Source organism: Lepisosteus platostomus, chromosome 2, assembly GCF_059453375.1.
Source record: "Lepisosteus platostomus isolate fLepPlt1 chromosome 2, fLepPlt1.hap1, whole genome shotgun sequence".
NCBI classification, from domain to species: Eukaryota; Metazoa; Chordata; class Actinopteri; order Semionotiformes; family Lepisosteidae; genus Lepisosteus; species Lepisosteus platostomus.
The window spans coordinates 47038810-47062378 of record NC_142612.1 but is presented as its reverse complement, the minus strand read 5'-3'; the positions used below and the strand labels follow the sequence as shown (position 1 = coordinate 47062378).

General features: G+C 36.6%; 1 protein-coding gene across 6 annotated transcripts in view; it reads left to right on the top strand.

Moving 5' to 3' along the window:
* The window catches only part of poglut2 (protein O-glucosyltransferase 2), a 49957-nt gene that overhangs the window by 5318 nt on the left and 21070 nt on the right, over positions 1 to 23569 (top strand). For 2 of the 6 annotated variants that reach the window (XM_088607586.1, XM_088607558.1), the window contains exons 3-7: positions 840 to 1045; positions 10825 to 10902; positions 14416 to 14588; positions 15233 to 15470; positions 19272 to 19481. In XM_088607586.1, coding sequence (XP_088463712.1) covers positions 840 to 1045; positions 10825 to 10902; positions 14416 to 14588; positions 15233 to 15470; positions 19272 to 19481 — 905 coding nt within the window. The remainder of the gene's footprint in view (positions 1 to 839; positions 1046 to 10824; positions 10903 to 14415; positions 14589 to 15232; positions 15471 to 19271; positions 19482 to 23569) is intronic. The other 4 variants (XM_088607568.1, XM_088607596.1, XM_088607605.1 and 1 more) reach the window with 4 other exon arrangements.

Genomic DNA, 23569 nt, shown 5'->3' with positions numbered 1-23569 from the left:
CTAGTCATTACTTTGGTATATTGACTAAGCCATTTTGGAACAGCTGTAATCTGAATTTTAATTTTTGTTCACTTATGGTTAATACCTCTTATTCAGCAGAGACTTCAGATGTTAGAATTGGGTTGAAAACAGCATACATAATTTCTAGTGGAGGTAACAATTGTACCTCTTGAAATTTTATAATCACCTTGTGAGGTGTTTGCCTTTCACAGGTACAAATAGGTGAAAATTGAAAAGGGCAAAACTTTGAGCTAGGGAGAAAGCTTCAGAGGTTCAAAGCATAGTCTGTTTATGGCACTGATTTTCACATATCATCCTGGAAGGCTGCAGTCCACCATATTTTATAGACCTTATATTTAATGAGTAAAAACTTGGACCCTAGACCAAGATCCTATTAATATAGTGCAATTGAGTTAAATAAACTGATTAGCTGTCTAGGATTGACTAAAAACTAGAAGCATGGTGACACTGGTGTACCAGATGTAAATATCAGAAGTGTTATTGGTTGAACTGTTATTGTATGGTCTTGTATTGTCACTTATGTTTATTTTTCTGATATTGGTATTGGTTGATATTGAAGAGATCGTTTCCTTTACAAAGGAAAAATCCAGCTGGAGGTGAAAATGTGGCTCACAAAGAATAAGCTTCTTCAAAAATGGCATTAAAAAAAACTTTCACTACTTGTGCTGCCAAGTTTCCAAGCAGAGTGCCTTTTTAAAGAACTGTTAGGTAAAAAAAAAATCTAGCGACTTCTGTAAGCATTTACCCAAATTCATGCTTCTGGAATAAGGGCAATTGACACTTATTTTATACTGCTTTTGTAATTCTGTCTTGCATAGGACCAGTGTATCATGAGAACTGTCACTGTCCTGAAGTCAGTGCAGCCAAATGGATGGAGAACATGCATTGCCCAAAGGCAATATTACAGATTCTGCGAGATCTTGCATATTTTCCAACCGTCGATCCTGACAAAAATGCCGAAGAAATTCCGAAGCGGTTTGGGCAGAGGCAAAGCCTGTGTCATTACACCATCAAAAACAACAAGGTAATGTCTTTCTTCTTTTTGTAGTTTTCATTTTTTGACTGTTTTGCTAGACAACTGTGCTTTTTTATGTATTATGTCATTGGTCTATTCAGCAGCCTAAAGTGCAGCAGTTACAACACATTTAATGCCAATTTAAATATATCATCCCATGTTTACAATTCTACAGTTTTATATACTGTATAGTTTTTCATTTTGATTGCCTTTTTAATTTCTTTCCCACATTGTCTAAAAGATGTAAATGATATGTCAACATAAACACCCAAGTATTCATAAGTAGTCTTCTCTAGCTCAGTGTTTCCAATTTTGTATTTGTTTTTACTACCTGCAAAACCCTGCACATGTGTTCATTAAATGTCATCTGCCATTTGTTTTGGTATTATCTGCAAACTTGACTAGTTCACTAACAATACCAGAATATAGATCACTGACAAAAAAATAAGAAGAGTAGTAGTCCTGGTGGCACTCCACTAATTACATCACCCTGAACTGAGTATTTAACCCTTACCATAAAATCTTTGTTTTCTAAAGACAATTTCTTAATCCAAACACTTGCATTTCCCTGTCAACCATCCACAATTTGAGAATTTAATTTATGATGGTCTTTATAAGTTGCCTTCTAGCAATTTGCAGGTCTATAATTATTCAGGTCAGTTTTCTAACACTTTATATACATGGATTCTACATTACCAGTTATCCAGTCCCTTGTAACTATCCTTGTCTTAAGCAACTGTTGAAGTTGTTGTGTTTCTGACGTTTAAATAACATTTCCTTGATTACGGTTGGTAAGATACCACCAGGCCTTGGGGATTTATTAATCTTAGAGTACCAGTGACTTCTATACCAAAAACAAAACATTTAGTACAGCAGCCATTTCCCTTTCATTGACTAGACATTTCTAATTTTTGACACAGATGTGTTTTACTTCATCATTCATGGTTCTTATATTGTTATAATACTGACAGAACTTCATTTTAGCCTCCTTTGCAATATTTCTATACTTGTGCCTGCAGTTCATTTTAAATTTTAACTGAGCCCTGCTATTCATAGTCATTTTAGAAAAGTACCTTCTAAATTTTTACATGTTGCCATATCAGTATTGTTTGGCAGTTCAAATATTTTTCTTAACCTGGAAAATAAAGTCACTGATTTTTCACTTTGTGATTCAATGTTTCATCTGGATCCAGACTTCATTGTTTGGAAAGGGTTTAGAAGGTTAAGATTAAAATGTGTTCAAACTAGTAACTCTTAGAAACATTCCAAAGTCACATTTTGAAATAGCAGTGTAATGGTAAGGACTAAGAGCCAAAAATATACTGTATGAAACATATGCACTGCTGATTTTGTATTCAATTCTTTTTTGTTTTTCCCTATGTTTCTTGAAGTCATTACTTTAGACAGCATGTTATCAGTTTTATCCACTACTGGCACATAAAAAGAGCATAAAATATAACTTAGGTTTATCTGCTTACAAATATGTATCTGTACATTAAAGAAAGCCAAAGTTTCTTTTCTGTTTGCTTAGCAGTGTTACTAGACTGTCTTATTCTTTTGCACTTTACAGTGTCTCTTACTATTTTAATTTCAGGGTGACAAATATCATCTTGGTTGGCAACTATTATATTCTAATTATGGAATTGCACATGTAACCCATACCTGGTTCAGTTTTAAACTGAAGGGCCCCTTCAGTGTAAACCAGAGACCTTTGTTTTAATTTGGCACTAAGCTGGTTCAATTTCAAATTTCTGATGTAAGCAGACCATTTGTTTCATTAGTTCTAGCAATGGGGACAAATTTTATTCTATAATTTTTATAATATTGCAATGAAATAGAGTACTGGGGACATGAACAAAACACTTTTTTGTTGTGATTCTGTCCTGACCTCTGTGTATGTTGAGATAGGAGCAGGTGGGCGTAGTCACTGTGTAATATTGTTAGAACAAGAAGGCTAAAGATACGCTGGGCAAACATCCCGAGATCGAATTCTTCCGCGACGGGGGTACCTTTAAAGCGGAGACGACGGCACCGAAAATTTTTGGCGCGCCCTCTCTTTAAAGCCCTGGCCAAATACGAAGACAGTACGTACAGTTATAATTCAAACGGAATTAAAAACTACACATCCCAGTTACCATGGTGGTGCTTGTGATCATTGCGTTTAACAAATGAAACGGGGCGAAAAATCATTCACATGACTTTGGGGCTGAGTTTCGAAAGCTTAACCTATCAGCAACAAAGCGAAATCTACACGATAGGCTACCTCAAACTGTCAGTTACATGACTGTGTATGTCGCTTAAGCCACTCCTATTTGGCATTTTAGTTATGGAGGCGAGAAGACGCCCCCCCCCCCCCCTCTGGGTGTCTGATTTGCCGCCATCTTTAACCGCTTCGTGTCCGAATGGTAGTAGCTACGCGTACGAAATAAAGTTCATCCCAGCTACAAAACATATATATTTTTGTGGTAAGAGGGAGCAAAACATCAGTATTTACTGCTATTAATTAGTGTAAGATTTATAGTTGAAATCTGAGCCTAAATATAAAGTTAAAACTCGACAAAGCAATGTAGGAAATACAGAGGAAAAAAAATCCTTTCTGACATCTAAAATCAGTTTCGATCAAGGTCTCTAAAACGAACAAGAAAAAGAGGATTTTCGGAGGGCCATTAAGCTGTATTTATATAGGATAAGTGATTTATGAGCAATCTAATTTCTTGTTCGTTTAAAACAGTGAAATGTCAGCTGCAAAAGATCGCACCAGAAACAGCACTCTCTCTGCCTGTCATAGACGTTCAGGAAAGGCTGAATGAAGTCATGTCAAGTACAATAATTCGGTGATCAATAATAACAGTTGTAGGACAAGAAACAAAAGATAGTGAAAACTTAAGATTTTTAAGGCTAAAACTCAAATTCATTCTACAAATTAAGGCAAATGAAAATTCAGGACGTTAAAGTGCTAGAGGTGTAAAAAAATACAAAAATGCACATGAGCAAAAAGTTTTAGAAATGGAGCAAACAGAAAAAAAGCCATGCCTATAGTGCAGAAGAGGGATGCAGGAACACTTGCCTAGATATACAAAAAAATCACAAGAAGGTGTATGTTACAAATGAACATGCAAACATGTTCATCATGTACATGAACATGTACATCAATTTCCCTTCGCGATCAATAAAGTCTTATCTATAAACATGAAACAGAGTGAGGAATCAGAAAATTAGCATGCATAAAAAACAGCAATTCTGTCAATAAGCCCTAAATGAATTAATAGCAACCATGGTTTCATGGAGGGCTTCTCAGATAGTTGGGCATTCAGGTAGATTGCCAGGTGAAAGGATTTGTAAACATACTTAAAGCAAGTCAGTTTTTTCCGCAACACATAAAATACATTTTTCCAAGAAAGTTTAGCCTTTGTCACTAATGAAACCACTAAATAAAGACATAAATATAGAAATCATAAGATTTTTTTTATTCAATGTTGGTAGCAGAATGAACTGTGCTAAGTGTATATTTTGTCGCAGAGTTGCTGCAAGATGTTAACAGTGAAAAAAGGTATTTAGAAATGAGTTATTTCAAGAAGAAAATGTTCAGAATAATTGCAAATCTAGCAGGATAGAGAAAGCACAGAAAACAGGCAGTTAGATTGATCAGATTAGTATGAAAAGTTATTTAGCAAAGGGAATGAGAAGAGTGACAAACTAGTATGCTTTAGATCTTTTTATCTGAACCAGGGAAAACTGATCATGTTTCTCTATAACAATAATAAAAAAACTTTATTTTATATATCACCTTTAAAAGTGGCATCTCAAAGCAATACAGTAGATATAAAAACAGATAAAATGACCACAGATTACAAAGTAAATACATATAAGAAAGACAAGCAGTTAGAGGTGCTACCAAAATTAGAAAATGAAGCAGATACAGACAGTAAGTCTTCTGAAAAGAAAGGTTCTGAGGTTAGATTTAAATGCACTCAGGGTACGTGACTGATATCACTGGGAATACAAATTGAGAGCTCTGGGGTGCAGCTAGAGAAGACCCTGTCAACCACAGAATGTAGATGTTCTTGAGGACAGCTAGAAGACCAGAGTCAGATGGACAAAGGTGGGGAGTAGACAGATACTAAGCCATATACTGTAGGTACTGAATGAGGATGAGGATTTTGAAGTTGACTCGAAACCTGATAGATAACCAATGCAAGGACTTGAAAACAGGTGCAATGCATCTCTGATAGGATTCTCACTGTCATATTCTGAACATATTGAAGATTGCTCAGTGTGGATTTAATTTCCCCAGTGAACAGGATGTGCATTTATTAATTCTAGAAAAAAAAGCCTTTCTTGATTTCTCTAGTTCCCTTTAAAATAAACTATTATTCCACAATGCAGAGTATTACATGGCCAGTATTTACACATGATATTTGTGATTTCAAGAAATTAACACAAGCAGCTTTTGGAGATTTAAGTGTTGGCAGAGTAATTGCAGGATAAAAGACTAGAGATGTTGGTAAGAAGAAGATAATTTTGGGATAGCTGAGGAATACACTGATAACAAGAACACTTCCTAATGGGGTTAAGCATACTTTTGATGAAGATGATGAAGTTAACAGACTGTATGTTTACATAGATACTGAAATGAGGATTGTATTTTAGATTTTGTGTAGTTGCTAGCGTTGAACTGTGTTGGATGCACATGAATTGAAGGAATGGGCAAACATGGCTGATGCGGATCCACAGAGCCAGCATATTAAGATGTTTATAATTAGAGGCAATTTGTTTAAATAACTAGGTATGGATACTGATGTGCAAGAGAGGTGGAAAGGCTGTTTCCTTAACCCAGCACTATAAAATATTTTATTCTCAGTGAGATGCTGCCATTTCATAGTGGGTTTCTAATACTGTGTATAGTTCCATACACACAGTGCCTTTACTTCCATCCATTTCTAATCTCTTTATCCAGTACAGAGGATTTGGAGCCTATCCCAGTAAGCAACGGACACAAGGCAGAATACACCCTGGACATAGCGCCAGTCCATCACAGGACAGACAGACACAAACACACACACCAGGGCCAGTTTTCCCATAAACCAATTAACTTACCAGTATGTTTTGGAGTGCGAGAGGGAGTCATATCACACATATGGAGAAAAACCATGTAACCCAGAGAGAACATGCAAACCCCACACACACAGGATGGCAGGAATTGAACCTAGGACCCCAGTGCTCCAAGATAGCAATGCTAACCACTTTGCCACCATTATAAATGGATGGATATCTTAGTTATCTTTCTAGTTCACAGGTTTGCATGCATAATTTAATTTTGAAAGCCACTGAGATATCAGGTACTACTGTTGTATTTATGAAAAAGAAACAAAACAAAAAGCATACTAAAAACTGTGCCATCCTACTCTTTAGTTAATACAATTTATTATTCATAAACAGTTAACATTGTTAGCAAAATATTTTGAATTATATTTAACCCTATTTTTTCTTTAGTTTTGTATTTAACTTATTATATGATAGTCAGACTTAATGTATATTTGAACAATGAAAATATATTTTTACAAGATGCGGGGGAAAGTGCAACAACTTATTACAGTGCTAAATTTAATATTATTGCTAATAGTTTATGCTAACACCTAACTTTCTTAATTAGATGTATTTAAAACAGTGAACTAAGTGTAACATACCATTCAGAAATACAATCGAGAATAGTTTTGTGGTGTTTGTATGGATGAAACGTTTCTAAAATGTATAACGTAACAAAATTAAATCTGTAATCTTTCCACTTGTAATGTCATTAGACAGAACAACACGTTTCTGCTTTGTCTAAGGATGGTATCAAAAAGTAGTCTAGGTGGTGAGAAAGCTGTGCTTAATGATAATTAAGTGACTTAAAAGTAAAAAGAGATGCTTCATATTGCTTGATTAATTTTAAAAACTAAGTTATAAATGCAGACGCGATCGCTGCCATATGCGCTCCAGGCAGTAGAACGTTCGTTCTGTACTGCTGAGCTCCGCGCCTCCTCCCTCTCTCGGTGCCGCGCCCCTCTCTGACGGAGCACAGTGGGCGGTACGCTATTTTCAGAGCCTCTGATTGGGAAAAAAAGACCTGCTGATGAGTTTCACACAACAGAAAGAGAAAAGAATGGGATTTTTTCTCTTCGAAACGTGTGTTGTCTTTATGAAATTCGTGTATTTTAAACGTTTAATTAAGAAGTAAAAACCTTACAGCGTACACAAAGATTCTGAGCTGATCACGAGGAAGAAAAATCACCCATTTTTCGCGCAAAAAAAGTGGTTTTTAACTCTCGAAACCTGTTTTTATATGTTTTAAAGTCGTGCAATGTCTAAGTTAAGCAGGAACACATCATTATATCTCATTTTTTATTTATTTTTTAAAAAATTTAAAAATCGTTTGCCCAGCCTACTAAAGATGTGGGCATGCAGGATTCATATAGTACCCACAGGAGGAGCACAGATATGAATAGAGTGACTTCCGTTGGGCTAATGGACCTGTAAGGAAAGGAAATCTCTCCTACACCTGGGCATCCTCTATATCACCGATGGGCAAACTGCGGCTCGTGGGCTGCATCTGGCCCGCCAGCCAGTTTTAACTGGCCCTTGAGGTAAAAAATAAATGAGTCAATATTTGCCATATTCCGCTTTGTTTGGTGCTATTTTTTTCTTGCATTTCATTATTCTTGCCGTTAGATGGCGCATGAATGCTTTACCACAGTGGTTCTAAACTGTGCATCGCACCGCCTTGGGGAAGTGCCATTGTCGGTCAGGGGTGTTGCAGGTATCGCCAGTCAAAGAAAAATTTTTTTGCAAGCAAAACCCGCTGTTCATGCACTCAGAATGTACGAGTCGCATGCCACATGACACTAGGCAAGAGAGTCGGCAGTCTATAAGCATTGTACCAGTTGACTGTGGCTTCTGTGTTTCACGTTTGTATGAGTGGTTATTTTGTGAGTTTTTTGTTACACAATCGAAATGGAGAGGTTTTTAAATATTAATAAAAAAACATGAAGGACATGGAGCGTAGTTCTAAAGAGAAATGGAAACCAAATACAGAAAGTATGATGACAGTTTCTTGAATTTCTGTTTCACATGCACAATTGTGGACACTGAAGAATGTCCTCAGTGTGTTGTCTGCCCTAAAGTGTTTTCTGCTTAGAGCATGCTCCCCAATAATTTGAAACGTAATTTGGAAACTGTTCACAGAAGTTCGATTAGTAAGCCTCGTGAGTATTTTTAGCGCACGTTGAATGAACAGAAAGCTGCTTTTTCTAACCAAGCTACAGTCCCCAGCAGAGTTCTTCTTTCATAATACAAAGTTGTGTACCGAGTAGCACAATGCAAAAAACCTTATACTATTAGAGTACCATGGAATAAGCAACAGATCCCTGTGAATTCTTCTGCCGTGCCATTTTTCTCCCAAACATGCTAACCATCTGTCACGCGAGGAGCGGGCTAATAGAGCTTCCAGACTAGCCACTAGTTTACAGGCTCAGCAAAATGTGTTTTTCCAACCTTCTGCTATCCAATAGGCCAGCACAAAGACAAGCTACCTGCTTGCATATAGAATTGCCAAACAAAGCAAGCCATTCTCTGAAGGAGAGGTTTTGAAGGAGTGTATGATAGAAACTGCAGGTATTCTTTGTCCAGAGAGCAAGAGGAGATTTGAGAAAATAGGTTTATCATGCAGAACAGTTACCTGTCGGGTCGAGGTAGTCCGTGAAGGCTTGGCTTTTGAGTTGAACGTCAAATTTTATTCTGTTTTTATTTTTTTATATTTCTTTCTCTCAGGTTATCATTAACCTTGAACTAATAAGCCTATGTTGGATTTTAAACTTACTGTATATAGGGCATAGACTATCTGTAACAGCAGCCTGAAGTGGCCCTATGTACATTTTCAATCTTGTATGTGGCCCTTTGTCCAAAAAAGTTTGCCCACCCCTGCTCTATGTTGTAAGATACAAGACTATTGGAGGCTGTCAACAACATCCTTAGGAATAACTGGTTTTCATATTGTACCACTTTTAACAAGCTTTTCAATTACTTATCTGTTTTTGTAGTGAAATCATGGTGGACTAAAAGAAAAGTGTGTTCTTGTCTCCTTCTTTTCCCAGTTGTTTTTATTTCGTTTTTGTTCAGTTTTGTTAAATGACAAGTCATATTCATGCAAAATTTTAAAAAATTAATTTTGAATTAGATTGAATTTTGAAATTGAAAAAGAATAAGTGAAGGACAGTAAACACAACATTAGTTGGTATGCCCTTTAAGAATATTACTGTGGCTCTGTGAACATTTAGAAGATTGAAAACTGCACTCTTGTTCAGCAGATGACTATGATGGATTTTTAGAAAATTTAAATGGACCAATTGAGGTTGGCATTTCTTATGGTAATTTGAGCGCCTCCGCAAAACTTTGAAAAGCCTACTTAAAATAATTTCCTGTATGTCGCTCCTAAGTAACCCTGTTTACTGTAATCAGAACTGCTCACCAGCAAAAATAAATATGGGGGAATTACCAGAACTTGATAGCTGACAATAACCATGTGCGCTTAACAGTGGTTGAGGTGATGCAGCTAGCAAGGATATAGGGAGTTGTTCTGCCCACAGATTATCTTTGTGGTCTGCTGTACTTTTGTAACCGCTTTTGTTTAAGAAGTGTGAAAACAAGGGGAAAGATGTTCATATTCACTCCAACTCTTAACTTAAAATTCTTAAAAGTCTTCTCATCCAATTCCCTCATTTTAAGTTAATTTGTTTTGGAGTCCATGTTTACTATTAATACTATTTTCAGATTTGTTCTCAAATGCATTTCTATGAAAATAGGTATTAACTTTGAGGTGTATTCAACTCATATACTCAAAATACTTATATAAAAAGTTGTTTAACTGTGTGTGTTGCCACTTACCCATTCCTATAGTCTGTCACAACACCTTTTTTACATCACCACAGCATCTTTCAAAGTTGTATATTGATGGACAGAAGGTGAACAGCTTTGTAATTGATTTTACAACTGTCAGACATATTTGCCATAAAGGTCATAAAGGTTTTCACAGAGTAGATTTTAATGTTTTGTGTAACTGTAAGTCAACATTTAAACAGTTTATTAAGAGGGGTGTGCTCCTTGTTAAAATTATGTGAGATTGTGGGGTAAATTGTGGGGGAAAAAACAACCAGATTAAGAAAAATGCAGTATTATAAAGAACACACGTAACATTGCTTCATCCATTTAAGTTATGTGACATTTTTCTTTTAATTCCAAAAATATTTAATTTCCAAATGCAGTGTCCAAGCCACCTGAATTTCAAGATTCAGTAGAGCAAGTGCTTGTTTTTTAGACTTCCATATGTCTGATTTTACTCTACCTAGCCAATTCATAAATGTGGATTATTAGGAGGCCATGATTGGTAAAGGCCAGTGGGAAATTTGGCCAGAAAACTAGAGTTACTCCCCTACTCTTTTCGAGAAACGCCCTGGGAGCAGCAGCAGCCATTAATAACATTTTCCAGTATTTATTTCTCTATGTACATATTACCTTTCCACAGGCTCAAATTGGTATTGCTGTTCACCATTTGCAATAGGCCTCACTATCCAATTTATTGAAGCTCGCTCTATGTTTGCAATAACTATGCATATATGTTAGGGTCCTAAACATCACCATTATAACCTCTCCCAAAATCCTCAAGAATAATTTTAATATTGAATTAATATTTTAATATTGAATATAAAGATTTTCATGGTTTTATTAAAATTTGACATTGCTTTCTTTGACAGGTTTACGTTAAAACTCATGGACAACATGTGGGCTTTCGAATCTTCATGGATGCCATTCTGCTTTCCCTCGCCAGAAAAGTGCGGTCTTTTTTCTTTTTTTGTGAACACAGTGCTTGTATTCAGTCACTTTTTAAGACATGATTTAAGGCATCCTAGGTTTAAGTAGTCTGATCCACTCAAAATTTAAACAATACAAGTTTATACATTAGATAGCTCTAGGTTTGGAATTCTCCAAGCTTGTCACTTTATTTGAAATAACTTTGCATATCCATACAAGAGAAGTAAAAATAATGTGGAGGATTCTTATTGCTACTCCTGAAATTTTAAATACCTCAACCCACAGTCTTTATCTGTTTTAAAAAAATACTTAAAATATATTAACAGAATTACTACAACAACAGCAACAATACACTGTGTGACCAAATTTGTCTGATTCATTTGTTCTGAATGGGTATAACTTCAATTTAGGGAACCATCATAGTAAATATACAGTGGCTCAGAAAAGCCAAACAATAGTTCACCTAGTTTGTAAAATCAGCACTGACTCAGTACCATAGAAGCATTACTTATGACTGGAAATCCCATGGTTAAAAAAAAACATTAATCTGTTTATCTGCAGTTCTTTTGTTGTTCATATAATAATTATGCATTTTACTACCTGATTTTCCAAAACCTGGTCCTTTTTGCAATTGGCAATTTTGGCAGTAATTGATAGTCTTAAAGGCAGTTGTGAAGCAGTAAGCAACTTTGTTTCTTTTGCACTCAAAAACTAGAGAATCAATCTGGAAAAAGTTTTTTTTTTTTGGAAGAGCATGTCACATTGTGACTGTAGTGACAAATCATGCTACTGTATGTTAGTAGTACTTCATGAAAAGCTTTACTTTGAAAAGCAGTCTTTCATTGAGAAAAAAGTTAACTTCATAAAGTTTCTTTCTGAATGATGAATTGTGATGTAAAACAATATACTGTATAGACACAAGATGGCGCTTTCCAATCAGGAATTGTATAATTTTACTGTTCATTGTATTTGAATTATCTTTTGAAGGGTGGTAGTGTGTACATTAGCTGTTTATTTTACTCTATATACACAGTACCTTATCTGTCAGTAGTTTTTGCGGTAACAGAAGACAAAGTAATTTTGTAAGATATGACATTAATAATTTAGAACAACTGAAATAAAAAGTAAAATAAAATTAGAAGTAATTAAATTCTCAGTTGTGTTTGGGAATTTATGTAATTGATAAACTTGGATCCCATGAAAATACCCATCTGTACAATTCCTTTAAATAGGAATTTCTGACTCTTCGTGCTTTATAGTTGTACACCATTCAAAACTGCACTTAAATCTTTTGCCATTTGGACATTTGTTCTGCTCTTAAGATGTAAAAAAAGTTGCAAGGCATTATTAATGTGGAGTCGCATTAAGACATTTGAGTATCCACTGCTGGCAGTCTGTTATTCAGAATTTATTGACCGAGCACTGTGACAGTTTACAGTCCTTCACTATTTCAAAATAGTGAAATATTAGTACTGAAATGAAGAAAGCAAAAGTAATTTAACATAAATTTACAACTTCTGCTGTGATTTCATTTGGTCTCCACTTAAAATAGTTTTGTCTTTCTTTGTGATGACTTATCCTTGGAATACTGTAAGTCCTACTGTATGACCAGGTCATGTATATTTTTTTTCATGGTTTTTCATGACCAGGTCATGAAAAAAGTTGTTTTTTTCTGAGTAATTTGTATTTTATGGATCATTCTCTCACAGTAATGTGGCTGTGTATTTAAAAGAGCCTCTTTATTTTGTTACATTGTAATTGTACTGATATATCGTCTTATGTTAGGATTCTTTGCTGAATCCTACACACAAAATAGTACTTACCAGTAGGGCTGGGCGATACGACCTCAAATCAATATCGTGATCATTTCCCACATTTACCTCAATAACGATAAATCAACAATATTTTTTTTAAAACCCTTGAAATTATATGATTACATGATATGCCGAAAGATCATGTTTTAAATATGCGAAACTATTAAACCTAGTTAATGTCAGGCACCACAGTTTGAGAAAAATATTTTCTTGAGGGCACAACGTATCTCTTGTCAAGGGCTTGAATGTGTCTTTTGAAACCACTATGCTCCATTGTAGCTATGGGAACCATTTCCTTCGCTATGTAGTATGTTATGGCATTAGTTGTCTCGTTACATCTGCGTAAATGTTTTGCATGTTGAGTAGCATTAGTAAATGTTTGTGTTAGAGACAGCTTGGGGGAATCACTTCAGCCATGAGTGCATTTGTCAGTCTCTCTCTTTTGTTTGGCCATACACTATACATATTCCACGACATGGTTGTGAAACAAGTTGCTTATGTTACTTTTGGGCGCAGAAATGGTTTTCCAACAGAGTTTAAATCTGACTTCTCTTTGTTTAGTATCTGGTTTGCTGAAGCCAAAATATGACCGAATGGTCGACACTGCATCTTTTTTAGATACCAGCTCGTCTTCATTTGTACTTGAGTCATCACTGCCTGACTGTGGTCCAGCATAAGCGCTTGTGTTGTCTCATACCCGGCACGCTTCTTCGTGTTTTGAATGAAGAACGAAGGTTGGACGAGGCAGAAGCATGTGACTGGGTATGATGACTGGGTGTGTAGTTTTAAGTGGATCGCTAATGAAAACACACAGTGGGGAAAGCTTTTACCGAACATAGCGACGTAAGCAAAATAAGGTTTGTGAGAGATTCTTAACATCAGTATCAATAAATTTTTGATATATCGCCCAGCCCTGCTTACCAAACAAGAATTGGTTGTCCAGTTTCACACAAAAGAATGTAATCCAGAACAGAGGCCCAAATATAGCAAAAGTACTGCAGGTAGAATGAGATACATAATTTTCTTGCTGCATATTGTATTTGCTTTCAGGGAATGGGGTGTACATTTATTCTTCATTTTATGATCTTCTATGTCAATAAATCTTACATTGATTGAAAAGGTATTTTAGTGAGAGTCATGTAGAAACTTTTAATCTTTAATTACATCTTTAAAGAACATTGAACTCAGTCCTGTATCTAATGGCCTTGCTAGACTCGTATATTGTGTATCATTCTCCTTCTGTATTGCTGCTGGTTTCTAACATAACATGCAATACCAAATGTTTTGGGATCACCAAGAATAAAAGGCTTGATAATGACATTGCAGTGGAATGCAAATGAGATCAAGAATAGTTCATCTGACTAAATGAAAAAATAAACTATGGTGTGCTGAATTAATTTATTCTGCCTAAAGTTATTATGCTGTTCTTATGTCAATTTTATATCTATATCTTTTTTATTTGTGATTTAAGTTTTGCTACAGAAGTGAATGGAATGTGAGTTTGCCAGTTAGAACTGACTTAGTGAAGCAGAGTATCTTATGCAATTACAGTATATACAAATAATCTATATCATATGTTCTAATATAGTTCATCTGAAGATACTAATTGCACTAGTAAAAGGAGTGACTTAACATTCAATTATGTAGTGAATATTTCTTTGTGTAGATTGAAAAAAAGTAATTAAATTATAACTAATTTTACTTCGTGATTTTATTCAGGTCAAATTACCGGATGTGGAGTTCTTTGTCAATCTTGGGGACTGGCCTTTAGAGAAGAGGAAACCAACAGAGAAGATTCATCCGATCTTCTCGTGGTGTGGTTCCAATGATACTAGAGATATTGTCATGCCAACATATGACTTAACAGAGTCTGCCTTGGAGACTATGGGCCGGTAAAGGTTATCTCCATATTTTGGGGACTATTTTATAAGTAAAGGCCCAGTTCTCGGTTTTTAAAGTACAATTTTGGCTGCTAATACTGAATGTCTATTGACACTCCTTTTAGGACAGACTCTCTCTGTATCCTGCACTGTTAAGAAAATTTGGGCCATTCTAAGTTTTTTTTTTTACTTTGAATGATGGACATTTGAAAGGTAGAAGAGGTGCTTTAGACACATTAATTGTAGAAAATGTTTTCATCAAAGTCCTCATTGCAGTGCAAGATAATCTAAAAGAAAAGTTTGGAGAGACAGTCTTTTGTACATATACACATCAAAATTGTACCTCGGGGCATAAAAAATGGCAAATTAAAAGGTTCTTCAATTTCGAGAATTTGTATGCAAATAGAAAATAGGAAACCTGTGAGAGAAGGTTCAGAATAAGAACATTTATATTTTGAGAGATGAATATAATTTCATTAATTGATTTGTAAGTTATATTAAGACAAGATATATAATATTAGAAAGGGTCGATTCTTCAATTAAATTATCTTTATTTCACATCTAAACACTAAATAAATGTTTACTTCTTGGAGCTATAGTGATGCATCACATTTGTGTTACTGTTTGTGTACATGGGGAACTCTTTCCTTGTCCAGGGTGAGTCTGGATATTATGTCGGTCCAAGCCAACACAGGCCCTGCTTGGGAAGACAAGAACAAAACAGCCTTCTGGAGGGGCAGAGACAGTCGAAAAGAGAGGCTGGAGCTTGTCAAACTGGGACGCAAACATCCAACTCTCATTGATGCTGCTTTTACAAACTTTTTCTTCTTCACCCACAACGAGAGTCTCTATGGCCCCCTGGTGAAACACGTGTCCTTTTTTGACTTCTTTAAGGTAGGTAATCATGTCTCATCTTGTTTGTCCCTGTTTCAATGTGGCAGATTTTACATTAAGCCAGTCATCTTTTGAAACTGAAAGCTCTGCAGCAAAACCAATAAACTGCACCTTTACTTGTTGAAGTGGCACTTTAAATGAGGAGAACAGCTGCCATGTATTTACAGGAGCAATAACTTGAAAAAAAAAAGTTCCCCAGTACAGAGCAAACCCATCATAATGAAGGTCAGGTTCATAAGAGATATTACCTGAATTGAGTTGTAATGACATTTATATTTTTGTTCCTTATGGTTTACAATGCTCACAAGCCATGTTAATAGACCCTATGCAGCAGAATGTATATTCGAAGAGTTTTGATTTTTTCAATTAAATTCTACATTTTTAGAATAAATGCTAGAAACAACATGCAGTGCAATCACAGGGGCTTTACAAGTGCCATATGTTGTAGTTTATGTTGAATGCATTTCGATACATAAATGTAAAGAAAAATTCCTTTTTGTTTAAACTAATATTGGCACCTGCTAATTACCTCCCTGGTCTCACACATGGTCAGAAAACCTCTCAGTTTAAAAATAACTAATATATTTTTATTGCATTACTCATAAATGTATTGCTTTACATTTTAATTTAGTCAAAGCAGCAGAGGCTTCTTTGGGTAATGGAGAGGGTGAGGAGATTGAAAACTCACATTTTCAAAAAATATGTAATTTGTATTATATTATATTGTTTATTTGAAAACATGAATGTTTTAAATTGCTTAAAAAACCCTTTAGACTAAGAAGTGAGTGTGTTGCTAAAATATAGTGTGTCCTGAAAAAACATGTGTGTCCAAATGGGAGAAAGCCTCTTTATAACACTTTGTAATTTGTAACACCAGTTTATTCATGACTTAAAGTGCATTAAATTTATCCAGGTACTAATTTTAACTGTTTTTGCATGTACAATACAACATAAAGTACCTTTTAAAAAGGTATCTGCAAACAATTCTTAATTTTCATGAACAGTGGATTTACTTCCACTTACTGCATAGAGAAATCCACTAAATGCTTAGTGGATTTATAACTGTTATAACTATTAAAGTGTTATAACTATTCTTAAAGCTACATTTTGGATCAGCTCCAAAATGTATTAAAATTTTCTACAAAGCAGGATAACAGGATACTACATTTTTATATATTCAGCCATTTCTTTCTTATCAAATGAGAGCATTAATATTAACTTTACATATCAATTCAACTTTGTAATCATTGTATTACATTTGAATTTGCCACATAAGTCATTAATCACATTAGGTCAAAAGGTTATTTCAGTTGCTACCAGAGAAACTGGATCGTCAAAATGATATTCCAGCATGAAGTTTGCTTGTCAGAGGTCGAGACCTACAGGTCGGAGCACGTGTTTGATGGTATTGTTCAGAGACCTCTGGTTGGAATGTGAGCCAAGATTCTAAAAGGGGTGAGGCACTCTAAATGGAAAGAACAGCTGCCCTGTTTTTACAGGAGCAATATCTGTTTGTCTTGGGTTTGGGTAGGTTCAGTGTCATCCAGGATTTCTGTGATCCATCAGACTGACTGGAAGCAAACAGCATTACCAATATGAATTGCTTCAGTTGTCTGCAGTTTGCATTTGGTGCTTCTACTGTAAGAAGACGGTTCTTCTTCACATGTATCCGAGAACACGTACATGTTCTTTTCTAACTTATGCTGATTCAAAGGTTGACGTAGAGAATGTAGTTTATTAACAAATTTGGGTCAATAATAAAACTGGTTTTCCTAGGACTTTAACCGATATACCAAGTGGTTAGTGGCTGTGAAATTAAAATATTTATACAGTCTCACTTTAAATGCAAGTGCAACTTCTTTTTAAATCAAACAACACACTATTATAGTTACATGAGGGTAAAGGTAAATTAAAAATATATGTACTGTTGAAAGGCAATGTTAAGCAGTATATGTATCTTTCTTCCTTGATCTTTTTTATTATTTGAATAGGGGTTTGACACTTTTACCTAAGCATAGTCATTAGAACTGTGAAATGTGATCAACAGTGACAAATAAAATGTGGTAAATATGTCATGGTATTAGCATGCATTAAGCTGAACCTAAAGTGTAAACTTGAAAAGTAAAAGCTTTGTATTTTTGTATGGTTATTGACCTGCATGGATAAATTTAGTTTTATGAGCATTACACTTGAGAAAGTAATAAAATGAGGGTCATTTCTCCTGGTAATAAAATGTTTTGCGTGTAATTTCTCATTTCTACAATGAAAATCTGACCTTGCTAAGATAACGCTTCACATAAAATTATAAGTGTAGCTGTAAATCAGTTCATTAGATTTGTGCTTATCTATGTGATAATCTGTGTAATCTTACATAGATTATTTGGTTTAGTAGACATTCTCATATTTTTATGACAATATTTTTTTCTAATTTTGTAGACATAGTAGACATTCTCATATTTTTAGTTATTCTAGGAGCTATTAATGATTTTTTAATTAAAGTAATAAACCACTTGTACTGAGTATATAGAGCCTTGCAATTACTTAAAGATTATTTTTTTTTAAGTATTAATCTTTTCTTTTCTGGAAATTTACTGGAAGTTACTTAACCCTTAGAACTCTTCGGTTTCAGCATTCAGGTTTAGAATAAAAAAAGTTTACAAATCTGCATACATCTTGTTATTTCACATAATGAATCACCATGGGAAGTGTCTGAATTCTTTTGTAAGCCACTGTATGTGTAGTTACTCCAAACAGCAGCCATATCACCCTGGAACTCACAACTGGCAGCCCACTGAAGCTAGGTGTGAGCCTGGTCAGTACCTGGATGGGAGACCTCCTGGGAAAAACTAAGGTTGCTGCTGGAAGAGGTGTTAGTGGAGCCAGCAGGGGGTGCTCACCCTGCGGTCTATGTGGGTGATAATGCCTCAGTATAGTGACGGGAACACTATACTGTAAATAGGCGCCGTCCTTCGAATGAGATGTAAAACCAAGGTCCTGACTCTTTGTGGTCATTAAAAATCCAAGGGCGTTTCTCGAAAAGAGTAGGAGTTAAATTTCCCATTGGCCCTTACCAGTTATGGCGTCCTAATAATCCCCCTCTATAAATTGGCTTCAATACTCTGCTCTCCTCCCCACTAATAGCTGATGTGTGGTAAGTGTTTGCACTATGGCTGCCGTCACATCATCCAGGTGGATGCTGCATATTGGTGGTGGTGGAGGAGGGCTTAGAGTGGAGTTTCCAGAAAAGCGTTATATAAGTGTAAGCAATTATTATAGTTATATGTTTCTGAAGCAGAACATACCATGTGGGTGGAAGGTTTTATGGTTCTCATATTCCACCAATATGTGGGAATGTGGGCCCAATTTATCTACTATTTGAGATTGTTTTAATGTATACCTTTTAATGCTGAAACATACAAACAGATTATGGATGATTTCTGACAATTTAATAAAATATTCAATATAGAAGTTAAATAGAGTTCTGCACTTTTTTATAAGAACAAGTATTCTGCAAAGCTTGCTTTTTAATTTTTTTTTACAAACATGATTTTCTGTGTGCTTGAAGTGCGGGTATGTGTGTCCAATATAAATCTATGCAACTGGATAAATTCCACATAAGGAATTTGATTAAACTCAGCTTATACAATTTTGTAGTGGGAAGCTTACAATTCTTTGGTTTTCAAATAGTAAATCTTAAATTACAAGCATTTATTAAATACTTTGACCTCATGGGGTTCATAAATTATTTTTTTCTATTACAAACTGAAATAATGATTAAGGTTTTTATGCTGTTTTTTGCAGTACAAATATCAAATAAACATTGATGGCACCGTTGCAGCATACCGACTGCCTTATCTGCTTGTGGGAAACAGTGTTGTGCTGAAACAAGACTCTATCTACTATGAACACTTCTACAATGATCTGAAACCATGGAAGCACTACATTCCTTTTAAGAGTGACCTTAGTGACCTTCTAAAAAAAATTCAGTGGGCAAAAGATCATGATGAAGAGGTATGTTGATGAGGTTTGTCATTTGTTGTTGTCATTGTTGTAGAATATTCGTTCTTTTATGTTAACCATAGGTAATCATTTTACAGAAAGGAATGGCAATCTCATATTTTTGGACGTACAGATGCAGCCACTCATAACTCAGAATTGCTGCATTAAAGTGGTTGCAACATACCACAGTGCATTTCAAGTGTGTGATTCACTGGCCAAAGATGATCAATGGGTGGCACTTCTAGTCTGTTTGATGTTAGTAAATAAATAATGCTTCATTCGATCTGTTTTCCTTACTGTATTTCTTTAAATCCAAATTAAATGGAATATTAATATGAAATTATGTAACTAAATATATACTTTGGTAGCTGAAAATAAAAATCAAAGTATATTAACGTCTCTTAAAGTCATTAAAAATATTCATTCATGAATATATTATACATGTTGTATATACAGTGGATATAAAAAATATTCACCCCCTTGGATTTTTTTTACATTTTATTGTGTTACAAAATGGAATCAAATTGTAGTTTACTGGGAGTTTTTGCTATTGACTGACAGGAAACAATTTTGTTGACATTGTCAAAACAATGTCAAAGTGAAAACAAAATTCTACAGATCCTCCTAAATTTTAAATGGAAAATGATTGCGATTGCATAAGTATTCACCTCCTTTCAAACAATATGTGGTAGAGGCACCTTTGGCAGAAATTACAGCCACACAGTATAATTAATAATAATAATTGCTTACACTTATATAGCGCTTTTCTGGACATTCCCCTCAAAGCGCTTTACAGGTAATGGGGACTCCCTGCCACCACCACCAATGTGCAGCATCCACCTGGATGATCCACAGTAGGTCTTCTTCAATAAGTTTTTACCAGATTTTCACATTTGGACTCTGTGATTTTTGCCCCTTCTTGTTTGCAAACTTGTTCAAAATGTCTCAGGTTAGCCGCAAACCTTTTTTCAAGTTCAAGTTCAAGTTTCAAGTTTGTTATTACACTCATATACATGGTATATGGTATAACGGAGTGCTATTTAGCTAGCTCTTGGGCATAAGTAGTACAAAGAGAAAAAAAACAACAACAACAATACAATTGTGTAGCGAAAGAAAGACAGAGACAACAGGCAGTGTGCAAAAAACAACAACAGGCAATGTGCAAAACAACAACAACAGGCAATGTGCAAAACAACAAAAAGGTAACAGGTTATGTGCAAAAATATGCATCAACAGAATAAAATAAAGGGATAGAAATTATGGGGAGTGAGCTTTTGACATGTATGGTAGAGGTAGATTTTCAATGTGTGTTTGGGTTTTTGGTAAGAAAGAAAGAAAGGAAGAAGGCACTGTGAGGTTCAGATCATAGGTGAGAGGTGAGGTGAGAGAGACTGGGAATTTAACAGTTTGATAGTGTGGGGGTAAAAACTGTCTCTGAGTCTTGTAGTCCAGGCCCGAATGCTCCGGTACTGTTTTCCAGATGGTAGCAGATCATAAAGTCTGTAGCTGGGGTGTGTGGGGTCTTTGATTATGCTTAGAGCTTTCCTCAAGCACCGTCTGTCATAAATGTCCTTGATAGATGGGAGGGTAACCCCAGTGATGGACTGTGCAGTTTTCACCACCCGCTGTAGGGCTTTGCGGTCAGCAGCACTGCAGTTGCCATAGCACACTGTGATGCAGCCTGTCAGTGTGCTTTCTGTAGTGCATCTGTAAAAGTTAGTGAGGATCTGGGGACATATCTTAGCCTTCTTCAACCGTCTTAGGAAGTACAGGCGCTGTTGCGCTTTCTTGATCAGACAGGTGGTGTTGAGAGACCATGTGAGGTCCTTGGTGATATGGACACCAAGGAATTTAAAGTTACTGACCCTTTCCACTTCAGTCCCATTGATGTGGATAGGGGGATGTCCGGTTTGCAGTTTCCTGAAATCAATGATCAGCTCCTTGGTTTTGCTGACGTTGAGGGTGAGGTTGTTGTCATCACACCATGTTGTAAGGAGATTGACCTCCTCCCTGTAGGCCCTCTCATCATTGTCTGTGATCAAACCTACAACTGTGGTGTCATCGGCAAACTTGATGATGGAGTTGGTGTTGTGTTTGGCCTTACAGTCGTGGGTATAGAGGGAGTAGAGCAGTGGACTAAGCACACACCCCTGGGGGACCCCAGTGTTCAGAGTTAGTGTGCTGGAGGTGTGGTTTCCAAGCCTGACAGCCTGAGGTCTGCCTGTCAGAAAGTCCCGAATCCGGTTGCAGAGGGTGGTGTTGAGACCCAGTGCACTGAGTTTCTTGACTAATTTCTCTGGGATGATAGTGTTAAAAGCTGAGCTGAAGTTGATGAATAGTAGTCTTGTGTATGTGTTCTTTTTGTCCAGATGGGATAGGGCCGTGTGTGTGGCAATGGAGATTGCGTCATCTGTGGATCTGTTGGACGGGTAGGCAAACTGGTACGGGTCCACTGTGTTTGGGATGGTGTCCTTAATGTGCTTCATGACCAGCCTCTCGAAGCACTTCATGATGACAGGTGTTAGTGCCACTGGTCGGTAGTCATTAAGATATGTCACTGTGGTTTTCTTTGGTATTGGGATGATGGTAGTTGTCTTGAAGCAGGTGGGGACTACGGCTTGGGCCAGAGACATGTTGAAAATGTCTGTGAATACACCCGCCAGTTGATTGGCGCAGGCTCTGAGGACACGACTGGGTATGCCGTCGGGTCCTGCAGCCTTGCGTGTGTTCACTTTTAGCAGAGATCTCCTCACCTCATCTGCAGACAGTGAGAGCAGCTGGTCAGCTGCGGAGGGTGCAGTTCTGATGACTGGTTCTGTGTTGTTGGCTTCAAACCGAGCATAGAAGGTGTTGAGCTCGTTAGACAGGGAGGCATCATGGGCAGGTGCACAGATGTTCTTCCTCTTGTAGTCTCTGAGGGCCTGTATACCTTGCCACATGCGCCTTGGGTCATTAGTGGTGAAGTGTTCCTCTAATTCCTGTTTGAGCGTGTTTTTTGCATGTTTAATACCATTGTTAAGATTGATCCTGGCTGACCTTAGTTCTGATTTATTGCCCGATTTGAATGCTGCATCCCTTGATTTGATTAGGGTGCGAACCTCACTGTTCATCCATGGTTTGTGGTTAGGAAAGGTTCTTATTTCTTTTGTGAGTGTGACATCGTCAGCACATTTCCTGATGTAGCTAGTGACTGACGATGCATATTCCTGTATGTCGGTGTATGATCCCTGTGTGGCTGCCTCTTTAAACACATTCCAGTCAGTGCATTCAAAACAGTCCTGCAGGACCGATTCAGCTCCTTCAGGCCACACTTTCACTGTCCGGAGCGCTGATTTCACGCGCCTGTGCAGCTGTCTGTATGCCGGGAGGAGAGGAAGAGTGATGTGGTCTGAGTTTCCACAGTGGGGGAGGGGTACTACCGTTCTGAATCTTGGTGTAAACATGATCCAGAGTGTTTTCTCCTCTCGTTGGGAAGGAGACATGCTGATGGTATTTTGGGAGAATGGATTTGAGATTTGTTTGATTGAAGTCACCTGCTATGATAAAGGTTGCATCGGGATGTATGGATTCCTGTTTGTTTATTGCAGTTTGCAGTACCTGTAGCGCCTCTTTGCCATTAGCGTCAGGGGGGATGTAGACGGCGGTGATAATAACAGTTGTAAATTCCCTCGGCAGATAGAAGGGGCGGCACTTGATCATTAAAAATTCCAGAGCAGGTGAGCATGTTTCGTGATGGTAGATACATTGTTGCACCACACGTTGTTAATAAAAATGCACACTCCCCCACCCTTGGTTTTACCGGATTCTGTAGTTCTGTCGACGCGGAAGGCAGAAAATCCGTCTAGGTGTATTGCCAAGTCCGTAATACTGTCTGTTAGCCATGTTTCAGTAAAAATAAAAGCGCAGCATTCTTTAATTTTTTGTTGTGTGGAGAGTATCAGTCTGAGATCATCGAGTTTGTTGTCGAGGGATCGGACATTGGCGAGTAAAATGGTTGGTAAAGGATGTTTGTTCTGTTCGGTTTTAGTCTTGTTTGTAGCCCAGCTCGCTTACCGCGTTTCCGTTCTCGTTCACATCGTTTGCGACACTTTCTGGGTTGG